Raw genomic sequence first — 24,674 nt, forward strand, 5'->3', positions numbered from 1 at the left:
TAAAAAGGTTGACTACCCCTGGTATAAAGCATAGAGAGGGTTCAAGGTGACCACGGAGGCAAGGATTCTGTGGTATTTTCAGCAAGGATTATTTTTCGACTTACGAAGACTTGGCTTAAACTGAAGGTTAACTGATCCTTGATTATCCCCAACAAGACTTGAAATTGTGCTTTTATTTCTCATCTCTCCTTTCTTTCCCTTTTATATAAAAAGTAGCAGCTCTTTCTCAGACGGAACAGCCTTTTTTCCATAAAGGAAAATTGTGGGGGGCTTCTTGCATCACTGATCTCAATGCATCGTGCCTTTCATAGGGTTGCAGGAGCCCGACCATGATTTTCGACGTGAGTGGATTTGGCTGATGGGTCTATCATCTGGAGAGAAGCACAGGGTCTGCCGAGTCCCTGCAGCTGCCTCCTAAGTGACTTTCTCCCCAAGCCCCAAGCCAGTGCCCTTCTAGACAGAAAGTGGGTGTGAACGGAGTGGTAATTTTCTTAATCCCATTCTGATTAGTGACCAGGTAAATAAAGCCTGATGAGCTACATGATCTGGGCCCACACTCTGAGCCAGGTTCTCCCCCCTTTTTTGATACCTTCACTGGGAGAGCAGGTTGCCTGTTCTGAGCGCTGGGGCCACGTGAACACGGGGCCGAGCAGAGAAGACGGCCTCATGGCACACCTGTCCCCGAGCACCTGCTCCCCTCCACGTGCCGCAGATGACCCGCCTCGGGACAGTCTGTGAGCGGGGAGCAGATTCCGCCACCACGGTGTCACAGCGAGATGACGAAAGAAAACTCCATGGTGCAGAGCGGCTCTCTCATCTAAGACATCGCCCCCTACGGACCCCACCATTCACCGGCCTGAGTGTGGGCTGCTTTGGGGCCGTTCCTCGCTATGAGAACAGACTCTCCGCGGCCATCGATGGTGGGCCGTCACTACTGAAGCTGTGAAGGACAACTGCACGCAGATCCAGGGTGGCAGAGGACGTCATTTTATTGGCTGTCCACAGGAAGTCTGGGCGCACGAGGCGGCGACGGCCGTGGCGGTGTGGTACAACACAACACCTCGGTCAACTACTACACAGGTCAACTGACCCCTGGGGGGACGAAACCCCAGCTGCCCTCTGGCCCCGGCTCCACCTGCCGACCCAGGTGCATCGAGCTGAGGAGGCTGGCGAGTGACGGCTTTGTCCATCCGTCTTGGTTTCTTGCACTGTCTTCCCATAAAACAGCACATGAAAATTCACAAAAATAAAAAATAAAAGAAAAAGGAAAAGAAAGAACGGAAGCAGCACTGCCTTTGGAATACCGACACCACTGTAAACAGACCAGCGTGGCATGCAAATCCACGTCCGGTCTTTTTTTTTTTTTCCCTTTAGGTATTTAAAAAAAAAATTAACAAATGGAACGGCATGTCTATCTCAAATATTAGTAGCATAACACATGAGTGCAATTTCAGTCTGGTCACAGGTCACCCAAACCTTCCGTGTGCCTGTCAGGCGCGCAGCAAGCAGACAGTGTGACATCAGGCAGTGTCCTTTCCCCTGAGGCTCTGATTGCAGACCCCCCCACCCCTTCCCGCCAGGCTCCTCCGTCCCCCTGCCCGCCCTTCATATTCCAAATGCCTTAAAATAGCTACTTCTCTGTTTTCATTGTTATCAAAGTGGTCAGGGTGGGAAGAAGATTTCAATAAAATCAAGCTGTAAGCATTTGGGTCCTGCTGCCTCTAAAATCAGAGGGGCGTCCGTTTACTCTTCACATGGTCCTTGTGCCCAGGACCTGAAGTCGTCCTTGTCACCATGGCACCGAGTCATGAGAAAGTTGCCGTGGGGTGCGGCCCTTCTGTCGGCGTCCACAGCCTACAGTCCCCCGCACGGCCACGCGGTCACACAGAGCTGAGCTTCACCAGGCCACGCACCGAGTCCTCGTGCAGCGAGTCCTGGCTGGCGAGGCCCAGGACATGCATAGTGCGGCTGTGGGCCAGCGGGCTGCCCGCCAGCAGCTGGGGTGGCGAGGGTGCTTCCTCCGGGGTCAGGAACTGGTGGCCCACGTGCTCCTCCTTCAGGGGCAGCATGTCTGTGAGCCCGGCCTCAATGGCGAGGTTGGGCATGGAGGAGGGCGGCGTGGGCTGCCCGAGCGTCAGGCTGGCACAGGGCGTGCCCAGCCCCGGCTTCCCGGACAGGTGCAGCTCATCGCTGGTGAGGCTGGGCTCGCTCTGCAGCAGGGGCGTGGCCGCGGCCTGCAAAACGAATTTGGTGCTCTGAATGCACTGGTCTTGGTCGCACTGGAGAGCAGGAGGCAGCAGCAAAGAGAAGCCCAGACGAGAAGGCACAGGGTGGGGAGGGGAGGGGAGGGGCACGGGCAGGGGGGAGGGCAGGATGTGAGAGAAAGAGAAACCTGTTAGTGACTCGGTCGGCCCGCGGCAGGGAGGGGCGGAGAGCGTGCACAGCAGCCTGGTTTCATTTGGAGACACCCAGCATGCGGTCAGTACCAACACCCAACACGTTAAAGAGCCACGCAAGCTCACTGGTCCCCACAGGCGCACAAGGGGCAGAACGCAGCCTCAAGCCACCACGCTCCCCACCCTCGTTTGCAGACTGGACCTCATTTCAAAACAATCCTATTGCTGAACCACAGAATTATCCACTTGAAACCTATAGAACTTTATTAACCATATCACCCAACTAAATGCAACTTAAAAATGTAGCACAAATGAATAAAAGCAACCCCACTGACAGAGTCACGGGCGTTACCACCTGCCACAGTGTGAGGTGACTGTGTCTTGTATGCTGCAAAACCACTTTTATCATGTTGTTTTAAAAATACAGGAGCCGGTATCCCCATGTTCACAGCAGCATTATTCAAAATAGCCAAAGGGCGGAAGGAAACCAAGTGCCCACAGACTGATGAATGAATAAACAACACGTGGTTTACATAGACCAAGGAATATTACCAAGCCGTTATAAAGGAAGAGCGTTCTAACACAGGCTACAACTCGCATAAACCTTGAGGACATCATGCTAAGTGAAATACGCCAGACACAAGGACAAATACTCTGTGATTTCACCTCTGTGAGGCACCTGGAGCAATCATTCAGACAGACAGGAAGTAGAATGCTGTCTGCCAGGGTCTATGAGGATGGGGTGATGATGGGGAATTACTGGTTAATGTTTGGAGTTTCAGTTTTGCAAGAGGAAGAGAGTTCTGGAGATGGTAGGTGGTGACGACTGCATAATAATGTGAATGAACTTAACGCCACTGAACTGCACACTTAAAAATAGTTAAATTGATAACTTGTACAGTATGTACATTTTACCACTAAAAAGGAAAGAAAAAATACCGGCAGAAGGCCCTATGGGTCTGATGAGACTGTTCATAAAAGCCCTAGAATTCCCGGCTATTAAATTTTCACCACGTTCAAGAATCGCTAATTGAGCTAATGTGGTTTTCTTTTTAGTTTGTGAGAAAGAATGCCAACATTTTACAAGATAGTCCTTTTCTTCTAAGTGTTTTGAAAGCGTATTACATCTCATGTCGTTTCTTTCACTTTACTCACTGGCCAAAGGAATGCAGCCGGTGGGATGTGGAAATCGGATTCCTTCCTAAATGCTCTCTTAGCTCTGGGCAAGTCTCAGAACAGCTAGAAGAGGCTTCACTTGGGATGGCACACGTGACTCTGTGCAGTAACTTGTTACAGAGTGTCTCCTATCAGCAGGGATATTAGGTGACCACACGGTGACTTTACATTCCAGTAATAAGCTAGGAGCACGCTCCATGTCTTTAGGAGTTTGTGGAACAAACTTGTGCCCTCTTTATAAATGAGGACCCTGAGGGCAGATGGAGACTGTACAGATAGAATTAAGGACGGATCCAGGTTTGGGGCTGGGGTTGCTTGACTGCAAACCTCTTTCTACCACACACCTGACACATAGTAGGTGCTCAATAAATGTTACTTGTCCTATTACCCCTCTCTCCCTCTTTTCCGGAACTCTGGAGGTAGTGATAGCTTTGTGATGGTTGTGTTCCCCCTGCTTCTGCCCAGGTGCACCTAAAACTCCCACAATGGCCCGCCGCCAGGCACCGAAGCAACCAGGTCCACGCAAAATGCAGCCTTCAGGGAAGAGAGCTCACCCGAAGTCGCAATTCCTTAGGCTTTTCATCTCACCTGCTCCAGCACACGTGTCTTTCTCAGCCAAAGGGGCTGCTTTCTAAAATTACAGGTAACAGTCCATCCTCCGCCTGCCCCCAACCCTTCGTGAGGAGGTACAGGACTGCAGTCTAAGCAGTATATAGGCTTCAGAAGTTCAAAGACCTTGGTTCCAGCCAAGAGTGAACTCATGATGGAGCTTTTAAGTAAGGCTCAGGATTGACTCTGGCTTTTTTTTTTTTTTTAAATTCAGTGAGGAGGGGAGGCAGAGACAGACTTCCGCATGTGCCTCAGCTGGGATCCACCCGCATGTCCACTAGGGGGCGACGCTCTGCCTATCTGGGGCATTGCTCCATTGCTCAGCAACCAAGCTCTTCTCAGTGCCTGAGGTAGAGGCTATGGAGCCATCCTCAATGCCTGAGGCCAACTAGCTCCAATTGAGCAATGGCTGCAGGAGGGGAAGAGAGAGAAAGAGAGAGAAAGAGAGAGAGAGAGAGAGAGAGAGAGAGAGAGAAAAGCAAGAGGGGGGTAGAGAAGCAGATGGGCGCTTCTCCTGTGTGCTGTGACTGGTAATTGAGCCTGGGACATCGACATACCGGGCCAACACTCTACCGCTGAGCCAACCAGCCAGGGCCGATTCTGGCTTAACTATCATTGTTCCATCACAGCTAAGGGAACCTCAAAAACTCCGAGAATCTGGGAAAAGATGGGAAAGGGCTGGCGATGAGCGGATGTAATGAACCCCCATTAAAAGGTGCTTGGAAGGGGCTGGTAGACGTTAACAATGATTTAATGTAGTCATTTCCTTCATCATCACCCAAATCATTTCACCACAGCAGTCCTTTCCCAAAGGGCGGCCGAGCCGCTCTCTCTGCCCTTGCCGGGGGTTTCAGCTGGGGGAGGGACCCTTTCTGCAGGGAGGTGCTGCACAGCTCAGCTGTCAGGCTCAGACAGCTCCGGTGGGCACTGGTCTTGCTCCGCCTCCAACACTGTCCATCCGGTTCTGCACACTGATTCAGTCTCAACAGGGTTGAGGCGGACCAGAACACCCTTCCCGATTCAACACCTCTGGAAACTATCCCAGGGCCTTGCATAGATTGTGCTTTGCAAAGAACGTTTTATGAGAGTACCATTTAGTCTCCTTACTGATGGAACTGCTGAACCGTCTCCGTTTCCTGTAGCTTGCATGCCTCCGGCCCCTGGGGACCTGGGTCCCCTCCCGCACACATCTATCTATTGGTGCTTCCCGCGGCCAAGCTGATGACTCGTTAAAACTGTAATAAATCTGTGCTCAGACTCATGGCCAGAACGCTACTGAAAAGGCTCTCCAGTTTTACCAGGGGTAAAACGTAAGGACTTAAAAATGTGAAAGAAAATATTTAGCCTAAATCATTTCATTAAAGATATCTATCAAAGAGCATCATTACTGCAACCATGAATCTACGTGTTTAAATCCTGCTTATATTCCACAACTTTGAAGATAGTTTGCCACGTGAAACTGATTTCCGTTTAGAAGACCGCTCCCCTTTGTGGGTACCCAGGGACCAGGCTTTCCTCTGCAGGATATGGCCCATATAAAATCCTACTGGCTCCCGACAGCCCCCTGCAATGGGACACTAGGGACACTATTAGATTCCAACCAAGGACAGTGCAATGACTCTACCCAGTGGGATTTATAATTCTCATACTATTGCCTTAGCAATGTTCTGAACATCTTCTTGGAAGAAACTCATTATTAGGGAATTCTTTTCTTTTTAAGGTCAGAACTTTCCCTCATTTTGCGCACTACCAAACTTCCATGGAGGACGTGGCCGACAAACCCTTGTGGTGGCAAATCCCATTTGAGAACTTCAAGGGCAAAAAAGGCCACCACGTTAGGGACCCTGTGGAGATGAACCCATGAGAAGGTGTTCTCATACCTCGTCCTTTTAACCTCTGCTTCTAGATCTCATTGGCCCGTTTCGGGCTGAAATGTCTACTTGACTGCTTTCTCTTGGAACCTACTGATTCTCTTTTCCTTTCCCTCCATCTCTTCCTTTCGTTGATTTTCCTCCCACTTTTTTTCTCTCTTCACCTTCTCTTCCTTCCCACCCCTCCCTCCTCTCACCTTGACCTTTGACCCCCCATCTCCTGCCTCCCTGGCTTTTCCTAGGAGGACTCTTCTCCCATCCAGTAGAGGGAGCCATCACTGCTCTCGTTTCCCTCCCAGCCTCGTGGGGCTCACATCTCAGCACAAACCCCAAAAAGCCACCGGACCATTTTAACTCTCTAACTAGTTATATAATCTGAAAGAAAAAAAAAAAATCAGATAAGCCCCAGGCTATTTATGGAACAGGAAACTGAGAAACTCACGCTTCCATTTCAAAGCAATACTTGATAAGTTCCTGTTTATCAACCAGAAGGTCGAACCATATGAAATTGCCATTTTTTGAGGGGGGGGTGTGTCAAAACCATCCACACGCTGAATCCTAGTAAGAGCAGAAACCTGACCCCCCGGGAGAGTGTCTATGGAGAGACCCCTCCTGACGCACTGCCTACATAGAGTGCCGGCATTCAACTTGCAAAGGAGTTCCTGGCTTCGGCTGTTCGAATGTCACAGGCATTATCACTTCGTGTTACAACTGAAAAACACCCCAGAGGTAATTTACTTTTGCAGATTTTCAAATAAAATTGCTCATGTTGGAATACATTTCATGTTACCCTGGCTGGCTGCGTGTCCGACACGACCCTCGGTGCTGTCTCGGTGGTCTTCACATAAATTAGGAATGAATGAAATGATTTATTCAGTTTGCTGCAATTCTGTCAATATATTAATGTTGGGTGTTGTTTATGTCTGCCTGCCTAGGAAGCTGTGTTCTGGGGTCTTATGAATGCTCACTTACCTGGCTGGCTGGCTCAGTGGTAGAGCATCAGCCTGGCGTGCAGGAGTCCCGGGTTCGATTCCCGGCCAGGGCACACAGGAGAGGCACCCATCTGTTTCTCCACCCCTCCCCCTCTCCTTCCTCTCTGTCTCTCTCTTCCCCTCCCTCAGCCAAGGCTCCATTGGAGCAAAGTTGACCCAGGCGGTGAGGAGGGCTCTGTGGCCTCTGCCTCAGGCGCTAGACTGGCTCTGGTCGCAACAGAGCAATGCCCCGGATGGGCAGAGCATCGCCCCCTGGTGGGTGTGCCGGGTGGATCCCGGTTGGGCGCATGCGGGACTCTGTCTGACTGCCTCCCCATTTCCAACCTCAGAAAAATACAAAAACAAACAAACAAACAAACAAACAAAACATTACAAACTTGCAAAAATCTAGGTTGGGAGGAGAGCTTCCTTTTTATTCTTTTCTTTAACATTACCATGTAAATTTGCTTAAGTTATTTTTTTCTACAATATTTGATTTTTCAGCTTATGCGTGGAGAGTCCTTTTGATCTACTAGTTTAATTACTCATACACTGACTGCTAGGTTTAGTCTTGTTTTGACATTGGATTAAGGGGAATTTAAACATGAGTAAATATAGCAAATGATTTTCTAAAAACAAAAATTCCAACAACTATGCACTATCTTTGTGATTAGTATGTGTCCCCAAAGGAACTTTGTACCTACTCGTGCCAGATTAAACATAAACTGTAACCCTGATGCTACACAGAACTTGAATTATTTGACAATCAAATGAGATACGCTAGAAGTAGACCAGGGCTGGATGCCAAGACCGCATACACACGCATGGAACTTCAATATTAGGTCATGATGAGAGCCAATAATGAGGAAAATAGGATCATGATGAAAATGTGACCCTCCGCTGCCACTGACATTGTCTGTACTTAATTCCCGTGTGGCCCCTCCGACGCTCACAGGTGTTGAGACAATATAGGCTATACTGGGGTTACATGCACAATTTTAATGCTTTAGATGTCACTTCAATACTTCTGTAATCCTTTCTTCCTTGGGAATTTGTAGTGGAGGGAAGAGCACTGATATACTATACAACTATTTCCAACCCCAAAGTATGTGAGATGGTTAACAGTGCACTTCCTGTTTTTGAAATAACATATAAGACCTCAGTGGGTTCTTGGCTGCTAGGCTGCCTATCAAGACTTACCTGGTTTTTCTGTCCAAAAATGTCATTGTGTTTATTTAAGACCTAAAGCCTTTACTTCTAATTTCTAAAATAGAACACTTTTCCTATCATTTAGGAAGTACTTTTCTGATCTGGACTTTGGTCCTAAAATAAAATACTGTGTTCATTTCTTTCCTCTGCCAGTGATCATGCCAAGTTTGGTGCTAAATCTAAACATCTCCAAATGTTCCTCCTTCAAGAAAAGCTCTGGCCAGAGCAGTCATGTCCCAAGGTTGATTCAGTATTTATTACTGGTAGAGTGAGTCACAAAAATGGGCATCTGGGTTGGTGGCAATGTTGGCTGCAATGTGTCCTCCAATCTAGAGACAGGCTCCTGTTCCAAGGAGTAATGCATGACTGACAGGGGACGAGTACCCCCTCTGTATACAGGGAGTATGTACAACTGCCCCAAATAAGACAAATGATTTCCAACAATGCACAACAGACAGTGTGAGACTGCAATCCCCGAGAGAAGGGAAACTCACAAGGGGAGCCCCACAGTCAATCAGATCTTTCCGTGGGGAAACTTCCAACCATGAAGTAGGCTGACATCTGAGCAGAGCACAGCAGTTCTGCTGAGTGGGGAGAGTAGAGACCAGAGTGTGAGTGAGCTGAAATGGCTGGCTCATAGGGCAGGGCATTGGAGAAGAGGATGTTGTGCAGGAGGCGGGGCCAGAAGTCCTAGCGCCCCTCCCCCACAAGTCTGTGGCCAAAGGCTGTGGTGTGCACACGCAGGGTGGGCCTCCCTTCCTGCCAAGGCCGAGAAGACAGCAGCTACAATGGGGCCGAGAGAGGGGCAGAGATACCAGAGGTTGAAAGAAATAGTGCTTGGGGACACTGACCTTACTAACACCTCCAACACCTTGTTCACATCCCTGAACAAGGGCATTAGGAAAACTGTGCCCTAGGAGCAAGAATTACGCCTTAAATTGAGACCTTGGATAGTTCAAGACGATTACCCAGTTACTAAACTGCCTGCTAAAAGAAGATTCAACACTCTTGGAAAGAAGATAACAAAATCCAGACTCTCTACAATATATTGTCCAAAACATGCAGTATTCAATACATTATCAATAGACATTCAATCAAATAGGAAAACGTGATACAGAGTCAAGGGAAAATGTGGTCAGCAGATACCAAACCTAAGATATCCCAGATACACTTAGTCGGTAACGACTTGAAGCAATATTGTAATTATGTTCAAATACTTATAGAAAAATATAGTCTCATGGAATAAACGAACAGGAAATATCAGCAGAGAAATACAAGTCAGCAGAGAAATAAAAAGAACCAAATGAAAAGTCTTAAGAATAAAATACTACAGTATAATACCCAAGTGAAAAAATTTCTAGATGAGCTCAATAGTAGATTAAGATGGCAAAATAATCGTTGAACATGAAGAGAGAATCAAATAAATGAACCAACTTGAAGAACTAAGAGAGAAAGTTTGAAGAAAAACGCACAGAACCTGAAGGAACTAAGCTCCTGGGTAATAATATCAACAGTCTAACATGAGTGACTGGAGTCCCAGGAGGAGAGAGAATGAGTTGAAGCAGGAACAAAAATTAAAGATATAACAGCCCAAAATGTCCCAATTTGATGAAAAATGGTAACTTTTAGACCCAAGAAACTGAATGAACTCTAAATAGTTTAATACTGGAGATCATCCTTGGACCAGGTCAATAAATCACTTGGCTACTGTGATGTCTCCACCTGGACAAAACCTTCGCGTATCGGTTAGACCAGTCCCAAGTGTTGCCAAGTGGCTGGGGCTTCGGAGAGCACAGAGCGAGAAGAGGAGTTAACTCGTCATTGATTATCGCTGTCACTTATAACAGAGCAGAAACTGAAGGTGCTTCACAGACATTTGTCTGGTCAAGTTGTAGCTTTGATTATGGAAAGGTTATACATTCAGTTCCACCACTGGGTTTTGTAACTGATCGTGGCAAAGTAATTAATTCTCCTGCTGCATGAAATGCCCGTGTGGTATGAGGTCTTCAGCCCTGGGAGGAGCCTTCATGCCACTGTACTCCGTAAAACCGTCCTACTGGGGAGACTTTGGATATGTGGTTAAGAAGAGCACGTCCTTGGGGTCAGACTGCCAAGGTTGAAGGCTCAGCCACAAAGTAGTAGTTAATCTCTCTCTCTGTCTCTCATTCAACCATCATTTACTGAAGCCAACCATCACAGGAACTATGCTAGGCAATGAGGATACAGTGCATTAAGTCATTAAATAATTATTGTTCAAGTCTGACGTGCTTTTAATAGAGAGCAAGGTCTTTCATTCACAATTGAAATTCATATATCCCTGAAGTTTGGCTTCAAGTCCCTTTAAGGTACTAACGACTGATAAGAGATATTTTCCCTAGACTAGACTTCAATAGGGGACAGAAGATGAAGATTAAAGCGTGTGGGGCAAGCTCACCTTACCCAGTCCGTGTACGCAGTTATGGTGTAGTACAGGGGAGGGGTTACGAGCACAGACTACAGTGTCAAACTGGGAAGTCTGAGTCAAACTTAGTGAAACTCTCTGTCCTTCAGCTTCGTTAATCTGTAAAATGGGGGTAAGACTAGTAGTAGCCTCATGGGGTTTGCTGTGAGGGTCAGCGTGAGTTGTCTGCTTAACGAGGGGTAGGCTATAGCAAACACCGTGTGCGGGGGAGCGTGAATGCACTGGAAAGAGGAGGGGTGGACACACGCCACGCTCCCGTTCTGCTCAGCGCCAGCCCTGCCTGCACGTGACGGTCCCCTCTCTCTGTCCACCTGGTAACACGGCACTGGCACCACCGAAGCCCATAAAGAACAACCGGTGCAATACAAGGCACACTCTCCAGGTGCCTGAATGACAAATACACGCAGAGCAGACTGGGGTGTCATCTGGCCCAATGCTGCTGCCCGCTGGCCAGCTGGAGTGGGCTGGAGGCCCCGGGGGACAGAGGAGTCTGCCTGGCAGGACCTGCACGGACAGGGACCCCATGGTCAGTGCTCAGTCCTTCCACCCCGGCCGCCTCCTCCGTGCACACCGCCGGGCGTGCAGACTCCCCAGCCTGCGTGTCTCTGGGAGAGGGCTCCTGTCCCCCAGGGCTGCTGGCTGTGGGACACTTCCCTCCTGGATTGAACAGGATCTGCCTCCCGGTCCACCCTCTAGTCCTGGTTCTGAACTGGGGGCCGCGTCTGATCGTGTTCTCCACAGGAGCGCTCAGACTGGTTCTCTGGAGTGGGGGCACTCCCAGCAGTGGGGCAGAGCCTGGGACCAAACCAGTTCCTCTGGGCTTTAAGCTCAGCAGAGACCCAGGCTTCTCATGACAGAGGCAGCGGGTGAGACAAAGTGCACGGGGCTCCCTGTTGGCTAACTTTTGAATTATCAGTCTACAAGCAGCTCCCTTGTTGTATACTTGGTCATGATTTCCATGTAATCACAGGTGTGCACGGGAAGTCTTACCAAGTAAGAAGAACCCAACCTGCAAATCTGTTTCTGAAATGGAATAAAACTTTCATGAATGCTAAATTTAATAATTCATGAAGTTGACATATTCATGTGTCTTGTAGACATTAAATATTTACTAATTTTGATTTTGTAGTTTTCTTTTTGTGTTTGAGAACTCATTTGTTTTCAGGTCTTGAAATTTTTCAGTTCCTAGAAAAGCCCGTTGGCACTTTGCCTACGGCGTCTAACGGGTAAAAAGACCATGAGCTCCGGTGTCTTGGCTTGTGGATCAATTTGACTCTGCCAAGGCCATCGCTTCATGAAGCTGAGTTACCACGTCGCTTCACTAAGGAGAACTTCTTGCCTCTCGTGCCTAGTTCTACCTTCAGGGTGGGGCAGATGGAATGAAACTGGAGGAAGGAAGAACTGAGAAAAGGAAGACAGAACAAACGAATAGCTGTCCAGAACCTCCCATGAGCAAGCCCCAGTGAAGGGAAACTTCACGTTCATTCCACTGAATGTTCAACAAGCACGTACTATGCGCCAGGAGCTATGCTACAGAGTGCTGACGGGAGGATGAAACAGACAGGGTCCCAGTCAATTCCAACCACAACCCAGGGAGGTGGACATCATTATCCCCTTCTTTATTGTTTTTATGATTTAGGAATTTAACACTCTGGGGATTAAGTGGCTTGCCTAAGACCACCCAGCCCCAGTGTCAGAGCTGGCAAATGCAAGCCCAGGTGTCTGGCCCCACATTCTGCTCTCTCTGCCTTTCCTGTTGAACTGGGGCTCTGCTCTGGCTCCCTGGCATTTACAGAACGAAATCCACACTGGGCACAAGGCACGCCAGGCCCTCCGTGCACTGCCGGCCCCGCCCGAGCGCCCTGCGAGGACCGCTTTGCACCTGATGCCCTAGTGACACCATCCTCCCCGCCCCACACATCCATGCACTGCCGGCCCCGCCCGAGCGCCCTGCGAGGACCGCTTTGCACCTGATGCCCTAGTAACACCATCCTCCCCGGCCCCACACAGGCAGGCGGGCTCACCCGCGCACGCCTGCGCTTCTGCGTTTGCTCTGCTGGAACATCCCTCCCACCTCTGGGCGGCTAGTTCACTGTAACGTGTCTTTTCATACTTAGCTCAAATGCCAGCTCCTGCAGGAAGCTTTGCCCAAACCTGAGCCCCCAGCCCTGCATATGCTCGGGCATTCTGCTGAAACCTTCCACTCACCATGTTCTCCGAACAGACCCTGGGTGAGATGAGTCAGAGACCTCAGGTTCTTCAAGATAAAAGAAACTTTCTTTGCGTCAAAGCAAAACAAGGCTCAAAAACTATTTCTTTTAACCCTAAAGTTTGCAGGGCGCAAGAGAATTTGAAGACTACGGTGATGGTTTTCCAAGCTGCCATTAAAGCCATCTCCAGGACCAAGGCCTGGGCCCCACGCGGGGACCCTGACTGGGCTGGACCCGGGACATCAGCACTGTCATTGCTACGGGCTGAGGGCCCACTGGGTCGTGGTAAACTCAGCTCCCAGATAGAAGGGCCAGATCTGAAGAGGTTCCAACTTGAACCACTTGACACCAACTTGAGGGCTTTTAAGACTGAAATGTGGCACGTGATGAAAAGCGCCCAGACCTGGACCACCAGCTCTGTGGCTTCGGGCAAGATAGTCGGTATTGTAAAGCCGCAGTGTCAGGCTTTCCAGAACGGCATCTCGCAGCTGGTTGTGGGCATAACCCGATGAACTTTGCAACAACAGCACCAATCCTGGCAACACTCCGCCAAGTGCAGAGTGATCAACCCCAGCGGAGGTCCGTTGGATCACGGTGTCATTCTATGTTACCTAAATGTGGCCCCGTTTTTAGAACTGCCTGAAAATTACCTTGTGAGTCTGACAAATCCAACATGAAAGGATTTGTGCATTCGTTTTCACATCTGTCTGACTGGGGATGGGAACACAGGAACTCTTTTATTGATCGTGAGCTCTAATTATATCCCCCCAAATGAAATAAATAAGTTAAATAAAAGGTGAGATGGGGGATTGCTTGGCAAATTGAGGACCAGCTCTCCTTAGTGATGATACAAACTTTGAAAAGGGCAGAAGGTGGTGCCCTGGGGGTCTAAGGTTGCATCAGAGACAGGAACGCCCGAGGGTCTGGGTTCCTCTGGCCAGGCACTGCTGGTCCTGACAGACTGGCTCATTTCGTGATCTTTATTGGGGTGTCTGTCATAAGCAGACTTAAACAAGTCACAGAAAAGGAATATTATGAAGAGTTTGTTTCACTGTCAGTTTTGACATACTTTAGCTCATTTTTCCATATTTTGACAATTCTTGAAAATTGCTTGGCAAACATATTTCTCTAGGCCCTAACAATGTGGGAGAAAGCAGAGCAAACCTGTTGGGCACACAGACCACACTGGGAGGCACCTCTCTAGACACACCCAGCTCCCTCACGAGGGACAGGCACCTGCATTTCACAGAACGCTAGAAAAACACACACACCCATTTGCCCCCTTCAGGGCTATTCCCCGTGTTTCCTCACTCTCAACAAGGTTCTCGGATACATCGTCCCCTTCAGGGCTACTCCCCGTGTTTCCTCACTCTCAACAAGGTTCTCAGATACATCGTCCCCTTCAGGGCTACTCCCCGTGTTTCCTCACTCTCAACAAGGTTCTCGGATACATCGTCCCCTTCAGGGCTACTCCCCGTGTTTCCTCACTCTCAACAAGGTTCTCGGATACATCGTCCCCTTCAGGGCTACTCCCCGTGTTTCCTCACTCTCAACAAGGTTCTCCGGATACATCGTCCCTTTCCCTTCACTTCTACAAATTATTCTCATATTCTATTTGTTTTTCCATTTTTAGGCCTTAAGTTTTCTTCCTTTTGTTTATTTACATAATAAGATAGTATTGAGCAGAACTGAAGCAATAACAGCAACAAATTAGATAACTTAGTGAAATAAACACAATCCTAGAAAGACACATACTATTGAAGCTGACTCAAGAAGAAATAGAAAATCTGAATAGACCTGTAAGGAGCAGTGAATTAGTTGTCAAAAAATTATGTGCATGGAATACTACTCAGCCATAAGAAATGATGACATCAGATCATTTACAATAACATGGATGGACCTTGATAACATTATATGGAATGAATTAAGTAAATTAGAAAAAACTAAGAACTATATGAACCCATATATAGATGGGACATAAAAATAAGACTCAGAGACATGGACAAGAATGTGATGGTAACAGGGGGTGGGGGGGGGAGGGGGAGGGGGTGAGGAAGGAGAGAGAGGGGGTGGGGGAAGGGAGAGGCACAAAGAAAACCAGATAGAAGGTGACAGAAGACAATGTGACTTTGGGTGAGGGGTATGAAGCATAATCAAATGTCAAAATAATCTGGAGATGTTTTCTTGGAACATATGTACCCTGATTTATCAATGTCACTGCATTAAAATTAATAAAAATAAGATAAAAAAAGAAATAATACTATCTAATATTAAGCTCAAAAAAAAAATTATGCACAGAGAAAAGCTCTGGACCAGATGGCTTCACTGGTGAATTCTACCAAATCTTTAAAGAAGAATTAATCCCAATTTTTTCATAAACTCTCCCCCAAAATGTAAGGGGCCAACTCATTCTACAAGGCCAGTATTACCCTGATACCAACATCCAACAAAGATATCACAAGAAAAGAAAATTACAGACTAGTATCTTCTATGAACATAGATGTAAAAATCCTCAACAAAATACTAGTAAACTGAATTCAACAACATACAAAAAAGGCTTATACACACCATGATCAAGTGGGATTTATCCAAGAAATGCAAGAAATACAAGACAAATAAGAAGGGACACTTTGGGTACAAAGACCAGACTGCAGCATATCCCACAATCCTGTACTAAGAGCTAAGGCTTCCTAGGTCTCGGGTCTGTTGGTCAGGGTGGGCTCCGAGGAGTCGGAGGAGCTGAGAAGCACAGTGTTTGCCATCTTCCTGGAGGAAGAAGGGGGCTCTCTCCTGTGCACGGGTCCCGGGAAGTTGTTCTCTGCTCTTCTGACCTATCTGTTGAGCTGCAGAGAGCAGAAACTCACAAACAGCTCTGAGCTGGATGAAGCTTTAGTGCCAGCTCCTATTTTGCAGCTGAGGAAAATTAAGGACCACAGCAGCAGAGTGACTTGCTATTAGGGAGAGAATGGATGAGAGCCAGGACTGGATCTTACTCCCTCCCTGCTTCCCGTCCCTGGCTCCTTCCTGCACCCCAGTCATGTCCATGTTGTCCAGTTGCTCAGAGTGAATACGACTGAGCTGGCTGGTCTTGCCACCCGCGGATATCAGGGAAATACTAATACAAGAATAATAGCTAATAATTATACAGTACTTGTCTGTAACCTAAGGCTGCTCATTGGTGTCAATACCTTATTTATTTATTTATTTTTTAAATCTCAAGAAACTATAGAGCATGGTAAAAGCAGTATTATGGGAGTCATGGGGTGAAAATAACATAAGTTCATTGGTTTTGGTAAGGACCGCTCGCTGTCATCAGTGGTCTGTTCCAGTGAAGCTTCATAATACTTTTCTTCACGTATGTGTTTATGTCCTGTTCTTTGGCTTCTGACCTCGAGGGCAGAGAGACTGTACCCTACAAACCTTGCATCCCTAGCACTAGTGGAGTTCCGGACACACAGTGGGGACTCGGGAGGGGTTGCTTGAATAAACAAGAGGTCAGTACGTAGTGTGCACATCAGAGAAGTGACTACAGATGCCGTGGTCAGAGTTCCGGTGAGCTCTGTCCTTACAGGTCTTCTGTCATGTACCTGCAGATAGCCAAGAAAGACTTCAGACAATGAATACACTGGTCCTTACGGCCTGCGCCCTTGAAGGATGTCACATATGAAGTGAGCATTAGAGTCCTCAGACTGGGTTTAGCCCCACAAATTACTGGCTGGGTGTCCTTGCGTACATGACCAACCTCTCTTATCTTAAAAATAAAGTGAGAGACAAGCATACGCACATCCCACTGTTGGGGTGGGATTAAATGAGATATCAATCATCACATGTCACAAACACAGTTGATGCCCAATAAATGTCATATCCCTTCTTGTGGGCCTGTCTCTTTACTCTCTGTCTTCATTTTCCTCCTCTGAAAAATAAGAGGGTGACCCTTAAGGGCCATTTGTGTGGGCGAGTGAGAATAGAACAGGACGTCCTCGGATCACACGCAGTGATTAGCAAAGACTGATGTATACACGCTTTCTTTCAAAGAAGACGAATTATTAGCAAAGCCAAGCAAAACCACACAAACAAGACACCACTCACAACAAACGAGCCCGGTGAGTTCTGCCGGGGACCGGGCCCTCTCTATAAACACGTCCAGAAGATCACGGGGACTAAGTGGTTTCCCTGGGTCCGCATGGTCAGACTGCTGGCTTTCACCTGGCCAGTCTCTGGGCTCAGAGGCAAGGGGCCCAGGAGGCTGTCATTGCCCCGTCTACCCTGGAAGGCACGTTAATCACGGAAACCCTGTCATGGGTGACTCAGGTCCACAGAGAGCAAACGTGGACACCCACACAACTGGGTCTCTTAGAGAAATGCGGAACTTCTTCAGGGAAGTTTGTTCCAGGTAAGGAGGGGCCACTGCCTGAGGGGTCTGGGGGCATGGACGGTCGGGGCCAGCCAGGCTGAGGGGTCTGGGGGCATGGACGGTCGGGGCCAGCCAGGCTGAGGGGTCTGGGGGCATGGACGGTCGGGGCCAGCCAGGCTGAGGGGTCTGGGGGCATGGACGGTCGGGGCCAGCCAGGCTGAGGGGTCTGGGGGCATGGACGGTCGGGGCCAGCCAGGCTGAGGGGTCTGGGGGCATGGACGGTCGGGGCCAGCCAGGCTGAGGGGTCTGGGGGCATGGACGGTCGGGGCCAGCCAGGCTGAGGGGTCTGGGGGCATGGACGGTCGGGGCCAGCCAGGCTGAGGGGTCTGAGGGCATGGACGGTCGGGGCCAGCCAGGCTGAGGGGTCTGGGGGCATGGACGGTCGGGGCCAGCCAGGCTGAGGGGTCTGGGGGCATGGACGGTCGGGGCCAGCCAGGCTGAGGGGTCTGGGGGCATGGACGGTCGGGGCCAGCCAGGCTGAGGGGTCTGGGGGCATGGACGGTCGGGGCCAGCCAGGCTGAGGGGTCTGGGGGCATGGACGGTCGGGGCCACTGCCTGAGGGGTCTGGGGGCATGGACGGTCGGGGCCAGCCAGGCTGAGGGGTCTGGGGGCATGGACGGTCGGGGCCAGCCAGGCTGAGGGGTCTGGGGGCATGGACGGTCGGGGCCAGCCAGGCTGAGGGGTCTGGGGGCATGGACGGTCGGGGCCAGCCAGGCTGAGGGGTCTGGGGGCATGGACGGTCGGGGCCAGCCAGGCTGAGGGGTCTGGGGGCATGGACGGTCAGGGCCAGCCAGGCTGAGGGGTCTGGGGGCATGGACGGTCGGGGCCAGCCAGGCTGAGGGGTCTGGGGGCATGGACGGTCGGGGCCACTGCCTGAGGGGTCTGGGGGCATGGATGGTCGGGGCCAGCCAGGCTGAGGGGTCTGAGGGCATGGACGGTCGGGGCCACTGCCTGAGGGGTCTGGGGGCATGGACGGTCGGGGCCAGCCAGGCTGAGGGGTCTGGGGGCACAGGAAGCCCCCGTCCCTGCCCTCAGCCTCCCGCCTGCAGCGAGGAGACGGCCTGGCCTTTCCACGGCCACGGCCTGTGACGCCCTCGGAGAGGCCCCGGGCAGCTCTTGCTGTGACAGCATGGACACCCTGTCTGAGTGCCTGCACGGGAGGGCGCATGGCAGAGCGGAGATTCGGCTAACGTGGGGGAACTGGCAGCTCTGCCCACGGCACAGGAAGGGGGGCGGGAGTCAGTACAGAGGGAGGCGAGGGATGGAAGGGGACCGGGGACTGTCCATGTGTCTCATCCCCGGGATGACACTGTGCCCTGTGCAAGGGGACGTCCCTCACGAGGTGCCACACACTGTTTCTAGAGGAGATTTTCCGTGTCCCTCCCCCACAGAAGCCCGAACACACCACCACTCGGCGGCCACACCCCCTCCCCCCACGGAGCCCCGCGGTCACCGGGGTTGGCCGCTTCCCAGGCGCGCCTGGGCTGTGACTGGTTAGTGAGCACAGAAGCGGGAGGGAGCCCGGGCGGGGAGCAGGGGCCCTACCATGTCGCTCTGCGACGGCGTGGTCCCGTACGCGGCCATCCCGTTGGAGGGGGTGGCTGGCTGCGGCGTGTCAGGCTGGATGTACCCTCTCCTGTCAATGAGGCTACGAGAGAGAAGAAGTGACACAGGTGCGGAGAGTGAGTACAAAGCCAAAGATGCCATCGACGCTTTATTTCCACTTCAGGGCCCCTCTTTCTGTGACGGCCCCACCTCAGACACCTGAGAATAGACCTCTACTCACCGTCACGTGTCGTCAGTACCAAGTTCTGTCACTTCTGCCTTTTCTGAATGCCTATGGCACCTGTTCCCTCCCTGCCACCGGCTGCAGACCCCGCCTCGCCCACTGGCCCCTGGCCCACCAGCCTCCGGTCTGTGGCCTTGTCGTCAGTCCTGATCACGTCACACCCCCCCCCCCCCCCCCCCCCCCGCTGGCACAGGAGGCATGTCGACAACTTCACTCTTCCCTCCGTGGCCCAGTCTCCTGCACTGGCCTTCAGGCCTCACACCTGTCCCCAACTTTCCTCTCCATCCTTAAACTCAGGTCTCCTTGGCACGCCCGTGGGGTTCCTCGTGTGCTCCTCCCACAGCCGTGTCTGAGTGCCTGCCACACGCCAGCGCAGCGCTGCCCAGGACGGACGCACCCGCTGGGATGTGCTTGGTGCCATGCCAGCTCTGCTCTTCATTCAAACTGGGGTTTGTACCCACAGTCACCGTCTCTTCCATCCCACTGTCTGTTCTTCACGGCCAGGGTCACAAGTCCCGCAGCCCGGATCCTGTCCCTGTACCCACTTTAGTCCCTCATCTGGCCCCTCTTAGCGCTGCACAGGATCCTCCTGGTGCACAGCTCACTGTCCGCCTGGTGTCACGGTGCCCTTACGCCTCACTGTCCGCTTGGTGTCACAGTGACTTTATACTGTCGTGTCGAGCAGCCTGCAAGCTCCCAAGGGCAGTCTTCATCTCTTCTCCCACATGGCACCTGGTCTCAGAAGATCTGGGGTGCGGGGTGCCCTGGGCACCTGTGTGCCATCCTGTTGGCATCGCCCGTACCCACGCCTGCATCTGTCATGGGGTGTGGACTCCACGAGGCCAGGACGGGGTCTTGTTAATCATCGTATCTCCACAGCTGGCAGCCAGCAGGTGCTGAGCACACTCCTGCTGACTAAATAAAAAAGGTCCTTTGTCCCCCACAGCCAAGTTTTCTGAGCAATGTCTCTAAAGACATCGATCCTGTGCTCAGGTAGAAGCTTTGCCACGGCGTCCAGAGAGCTGCCCTGAGCGAGGGCTCCGTGATCATGAGTCTAAAGGCAGAACCGCAAAGGTCAACAGGAGGCTCGGCTGGAAAGCGAGTGTGCCTGTGGCGGTCCCCACTGTGTGGGGCGCGGGCCACACTGAGGTGCACCCACACACGCCTTCAGGGCGGGCGGGGGCTGGCTGGACGCGGCTGCCCGTCGGTTTGGCTTTCAGAAGATCGGCCTGATCATCACAGCTCCTGCCCTCGGGTCTTCAAGAGACAGAAGAACAAGCTATTAAAAAATGCTCGTGACAGGATCTTGGAATGGAACTGTGTCTGCTGCAGTTCCAGCTGGGTCCCCAGAGGTTCAGAACAAACAACAGGCACCGGGAACCTCCATCTGCGAAAGGGAGGCGCCGGACCCCCATGTGGGGCGTCGGAGGGGGGCTCTCGGAGCACGTGTGCGAGGGGAGGGAAGGTAGAGGTGATAAAAGCAACGAAGGAGGTCTTGGAGAAAGGGGCCACCGGCACCCCACCCAGGAGGAGAACCCGGAGGCTGGGACTGGGGGCTGGTGGGGCAGAGGAGGTCGGATGTGGGAAAGACCCAGGGTGGGGTGGGCTCGGAGGGGGTGTCGGGGTTCAGTTGTATCCCCCAAAAGATGTGTTGAAATCCCAGCCCAGGGTGGAGAGTGTTAAGCTTCAATGACGTTTGGTTCTGATCCATTTTGGAGGAACTGAAAGTGCCCTCAGTCCTTTTTCGTCTCTTCAGTGACAGCAGACATGAAGGGCCTTGCAGGGGAGTGCATCCGGGAGGAGAAAAAGAACTAGGCCATCGAGAGTCCGAAGGGACAGCCGGGAGGAAATTCAAAGTCGTCGACCTGCATCCTGTGCGTTCAGTCTGTCTCACGTACCCACCAGCACCCAAGACTGACCTCCCGGTCTCCTCCAGGCCTCACTGTGGTCCACGGGCCCCTCCTGACCTGGCCACGCTCCCCTCTCTCCCTCCTGCCTTCCCTCCCAGCCCCTCATTCCCACTCCGCTGGCACGCCAGGCTCTCCCCTCACCTCTGAGCCTTTGCACGTGCTCTTCCCTCTGTCTGTCCTCCCAAATTCCTACTCACCCTTTAGAACAGACCGCTGAAAGCCCCCTCCTCTGGGAAGCCCATCCAGGTGTCCCCTGGGACCTGCGCCCTGCCCCCCTCACTGCCCCTCCACCACGAGGACTTGCCGTCATGGCTCTGTCCTGCCCGTGGAGTGGCACGCTCTCCCACACGTGTGCCCAGCACCCGGTAGAATTTGCCACTCAGCGCAGACTCAGTGATCATGGCCAAGTGAATTCTTACGACCGGCTGACCCACAGCACTGCCCCACAGGGCCTGATCGACCACACCGTGGGACTTTGTCTTTCCAGTTTTCCATTCCTCCTGCCAGACCTGTACAAGGGCCCCCTTTCCCTCAAACCTGGGCATTTCCACCCTACTGTCCCTACACCACCCTGCTGTCCCTACACCTCTGGGGACACTGCAGGGAGCTGAATGTGGGCCTGTTGCTCTCTTTGGGAAACAGGGAGACACACACCTGCCCGCTCATGAGCACAGGGTTGTACCGCTTAAGAGTGCTTTAGAGGTGACTCAAGTGTACAATTCTGGGCACACAGGTGGTCCCTAGCCCCCGTCTGCAGCAGGGACACAGCTCAGTGGGCGGGCTGGCCGGGACACCTGTGGAAAGCCCTGGCCCTCTTGAGGGGAGAGAGGTGGGAGAGGTTGGGCAAAGAGAATAGAAAGAAGGTGACAAAAGGGAGGAGTGAAGACAGGCACTCTGCCCCTCCAGCTCCGGGAGCCTGCGGGCCGAGCGGGAGAGGTCAGCGGCCTGCGGCCCCTGTGTGTCCCTGCGGGCCGAGCGGGAGAGGTCAGCGGTCTGCGGTCCCTGTGTGGTCCCTGCAGGCCAAGCGGGAGAGGTCAGCGGCCTGTGGCCCCTGTGTGTCCCTGCGGGCCAAGCAGGAGAGGTCAGCGGCCTGTGGCCCCTGTGTGTCCCTGCGGGCCGAGCAGGAGAGGTCAGCGGCCTGCGGCCCCTGTGCGGTCCCTGCGTAGGCTGAGCGGGAGAGGTCAGCGGCCTGCGGCCCCTGCGGGCAGAGCGGGAGAGGTCAGCGGCCTGCGGCCCCTGTGGGCCGAGCGGGAGAGGTCAGCGGCCTGCGGCCCCTGCGGGCCGAGCGGGAGAGGTCAGCGGCCTGCGGTCCCTGTGTGTCCCTGCGTAGGCCGAGCGGGAGAGGTCAGTGGCCTGCGGTCCCTGTGTGTCCCTGCGTAGGCTGAGCGGGAGAGGTCAGCGGCCTGCGGCCCCTGTGTGTCCCTGCGTAGGCCGAGCGGGAGAGGTCAGCGGCCTGCGGTCCCTGTGTGGTCCCTGCAGGCCGAGCGGGAGAGGTCAGCGGCCTGCGGTCCCTGTGTGGTCCCTGTGGGTCGAGTGGGAGAGGTCAGTGGCCCATGGTCCCTGTGTGTCCCTGCGGGCCGAGTGGGAGAGGTCAGTGGCCTGTGGTCCCTGTGTGTCCCTGCGGGCCGAGTGGGAGAGGTCAGCGGCCTGTGGTCCCTGTGTGTCCCTGCATAGGCCGAGCGGGAGAGGTCAGCGGCCTGTGGCCCCTGTGTGTCCCTGCGGGCCGAGCAGGAGAGGTCAGCGGCCTGTGGCCCCTGTGTGTCCCTGCGGGCCGAGCAGGAGAGGTCAGCGGCCTGCGGCCCCTGTGCGGTCCCTGCGTAGGCTGAGCGGGAGAGGTCAGCGGCCTGCGGCCCCTGTGGGCTGAGCGGGAGAGGTCAGCAGCCTGCGGCCCCTGCGGGCCGAGCGGGAGAGGTCAGCGGCCTGCGGTCCCTGTGTGTCCCTGCGTAGGCCGAGCGGGAGAGGTCAGTGGCCTGCGGTCCCTGTGTGTCCCTGCGTAGGCTGAGCGGGAGAGGTCAGCGGCCTGCGGCCCCTGTGTGTCCCTGCGTAGGCCGAGCGGGAGAGGTCAGCGGCCTGCGGTCCCTGTGTGGTCCCTGCAGGCCGAGTGGGAGAGGTCAGCGGCCTGTGGTCCCTGTGGGTCAAGTGGGAGAGGTCAGCGGCCCATGGTCCCTGTGTGTCCCTGCGGGCCGAGTGGGAGAGGTCAGTGGCCTGTGGTCCCTGTGTGTCCCTGCGGGCCGAGTGGGAGAGGTCAGCGGCCTGTGGTCCCTGTGTGTCCCTGCATAGGCCGAGCGGGAGAGGTCAGCGGCCTGCGGTCCCTGTGTGTCCCTGCGTAGGCTGAGCGGGAGAGGTCAGCGGCCTGCGGTCCCTGTGTGTCCCTGCGTAGGCCGAGCGGGAGAGGTCAGCGGCCTGCGGTCCCTGTGTGTCCCTGCGTAGGCTGAGCGGGAGAGGTCAGCGGCCTGCGGCCCCTGTGTGGTCCCTGCAGGCCGAGCGGGAGAGGTCAGCGGCCTGCGGCCCCTGTGTGTCCCTGCGTAGGCAGAGCGGGAGAGGTCAGTGGCCTGCGGTCCCTGTGTGTCCCTGCGTAGGCTGAGCGGGAGAGGTCAGCGGCCTGCGGCCCCTGTGTGTCCCTGCATAGGCCGAGCGGGAGAGGTCAGCGGCCTGCGGTCCCTGTGTGTCCCTGCGTAGGCCGAGTGGGAGAGGTCAGCGGCCTGTGGTCCCTGTGTGTCCCTGCGTAGGCCGAGCGGGAGAGGTCAGCGGCCTGCGGTCCCTGTGTGTCCCTGCGTAGGCCGAGTGGGAGAGGTCAGCGGCCTGTGGTCCCTGTGTGTCCCTGCATAGGCCGAGCGGGAGAGGTCAGCGGCCTGTGGCCCCTGTGTGTCCCTGCATAGGCCGAGCGGGAGAGGTCAGCGGCCTGTGGTCCCTGTGTGTCCCTGCGTAGGCCGAGCGGGAGAGGTCAGTGGCCTGCGGCCCCTGTGTGTCCCTGCGGGCCGAGCGGGAGAGGTCAGCGGCCTGTGGTCCCTGTGTGTCCCTGCATAGGCCGAGCGGGAGAGGTCAGCGGCCTGCGGTCCCTGTGTGTCCCTGCGGGCCGAGTGGGGGAGGTCAGCAGTCCATGGTCCCTGCACGGTCCGAGCGGTTCTGAGGGGAGGGCCATCTTCAGGAACAGGGATTTTGGAAAGAATACAGCCCCAATTCAGCCAAAACAGCAATTTCCATCTGGTTGTGGAAGCGATCACTTTGGTTGTGACAAGATTATATGTCAACAGTACAAAGCAGCGCCAAATGGAAATCAAAGACTCAGGAACAATTTGGACAAAGTGTGAGACTTTTAAACCCTTTTCCTGGATCCCGATGTGTATTCTAGACATTGGGATCTCGAAAGACTTGGGCTCGTATGCTCAGGCCTCCCTGGCCTCCGACTCCCCTCCCAGGCCTGAGGCCCCACTGTCCATGAGTAACCACACCAGCAGGAAATGCAAGCTCACCTGTGAAGAACCAGGCACTTCCTGGGGGCCCTTCTGGCCCACGGAGCCCTAAGCGTGGTCCCGCTCTGGGGAAGTCCAGAGCTCTCCTGGAGAGGGGGCGGCACCCCCCCAGGCATGTCTGACTCACAACCTGAGGAAGCCCCCCATCCAGGGCCCTTGGCTGCCCCTTCCTGCCCGCCCCGTTT

The 24,674-nt window shown here is 53.4% G+C and overlaps 1 protein-coding gene across 2 annotated transcripts in view; it reads right to left on the bottom strand.

Annotated features, from left to right (window-relative positions):
• Window positions 1-1,350: 1,350 nt before the first annotated feature.
• Window positions 1,351-24,674, bottom strand: part of ZDHHC14 (zinc finger DHHC-type palmitoyltransferase 14) — a 252,365-nt gene continuing 229,041 nt past the window's right edge. Inside the window, exons 8-9 of one of the 2 annotated variants that reach the window (XM_066372942.1) lie at window positions 18,863-18,965; window positions 1,351-2,279 (exon numbers count right to left, since the gene is read on the bottom strand). In XM_066372942.1, coding sequence (XP_066229039.1) covers window positions 1,881-2,279; window positions 18,863-18,965 — 502 coding nt within the window. In that variant the 3' untranslated portion in view covers window positions 1,351-1,880. The remainder of the gene's footprint in view (window positions 2,280-18,862; window positions 18,966-24,674) is intronic. The other variant, XM_066372943.1, reaches the window with a different exon arrangement.

Source organism: Saccopteryx leptura, chromosome 3 (genome assembly GCF_036850995.1).
Source record: "Saccopteryx leptura isolate mSacLep1 chromosome 3, mSacLep1_pri_phased_curated, whole genome shotgun sequence".
In the NCBI taxonomy this organism is placed as follows: Eukaryota; Metazoa; Chordata; class Mammalia; order Chiroptera; family Emballonuridae; genus Saccopteryx; species Saccopteryx leptura.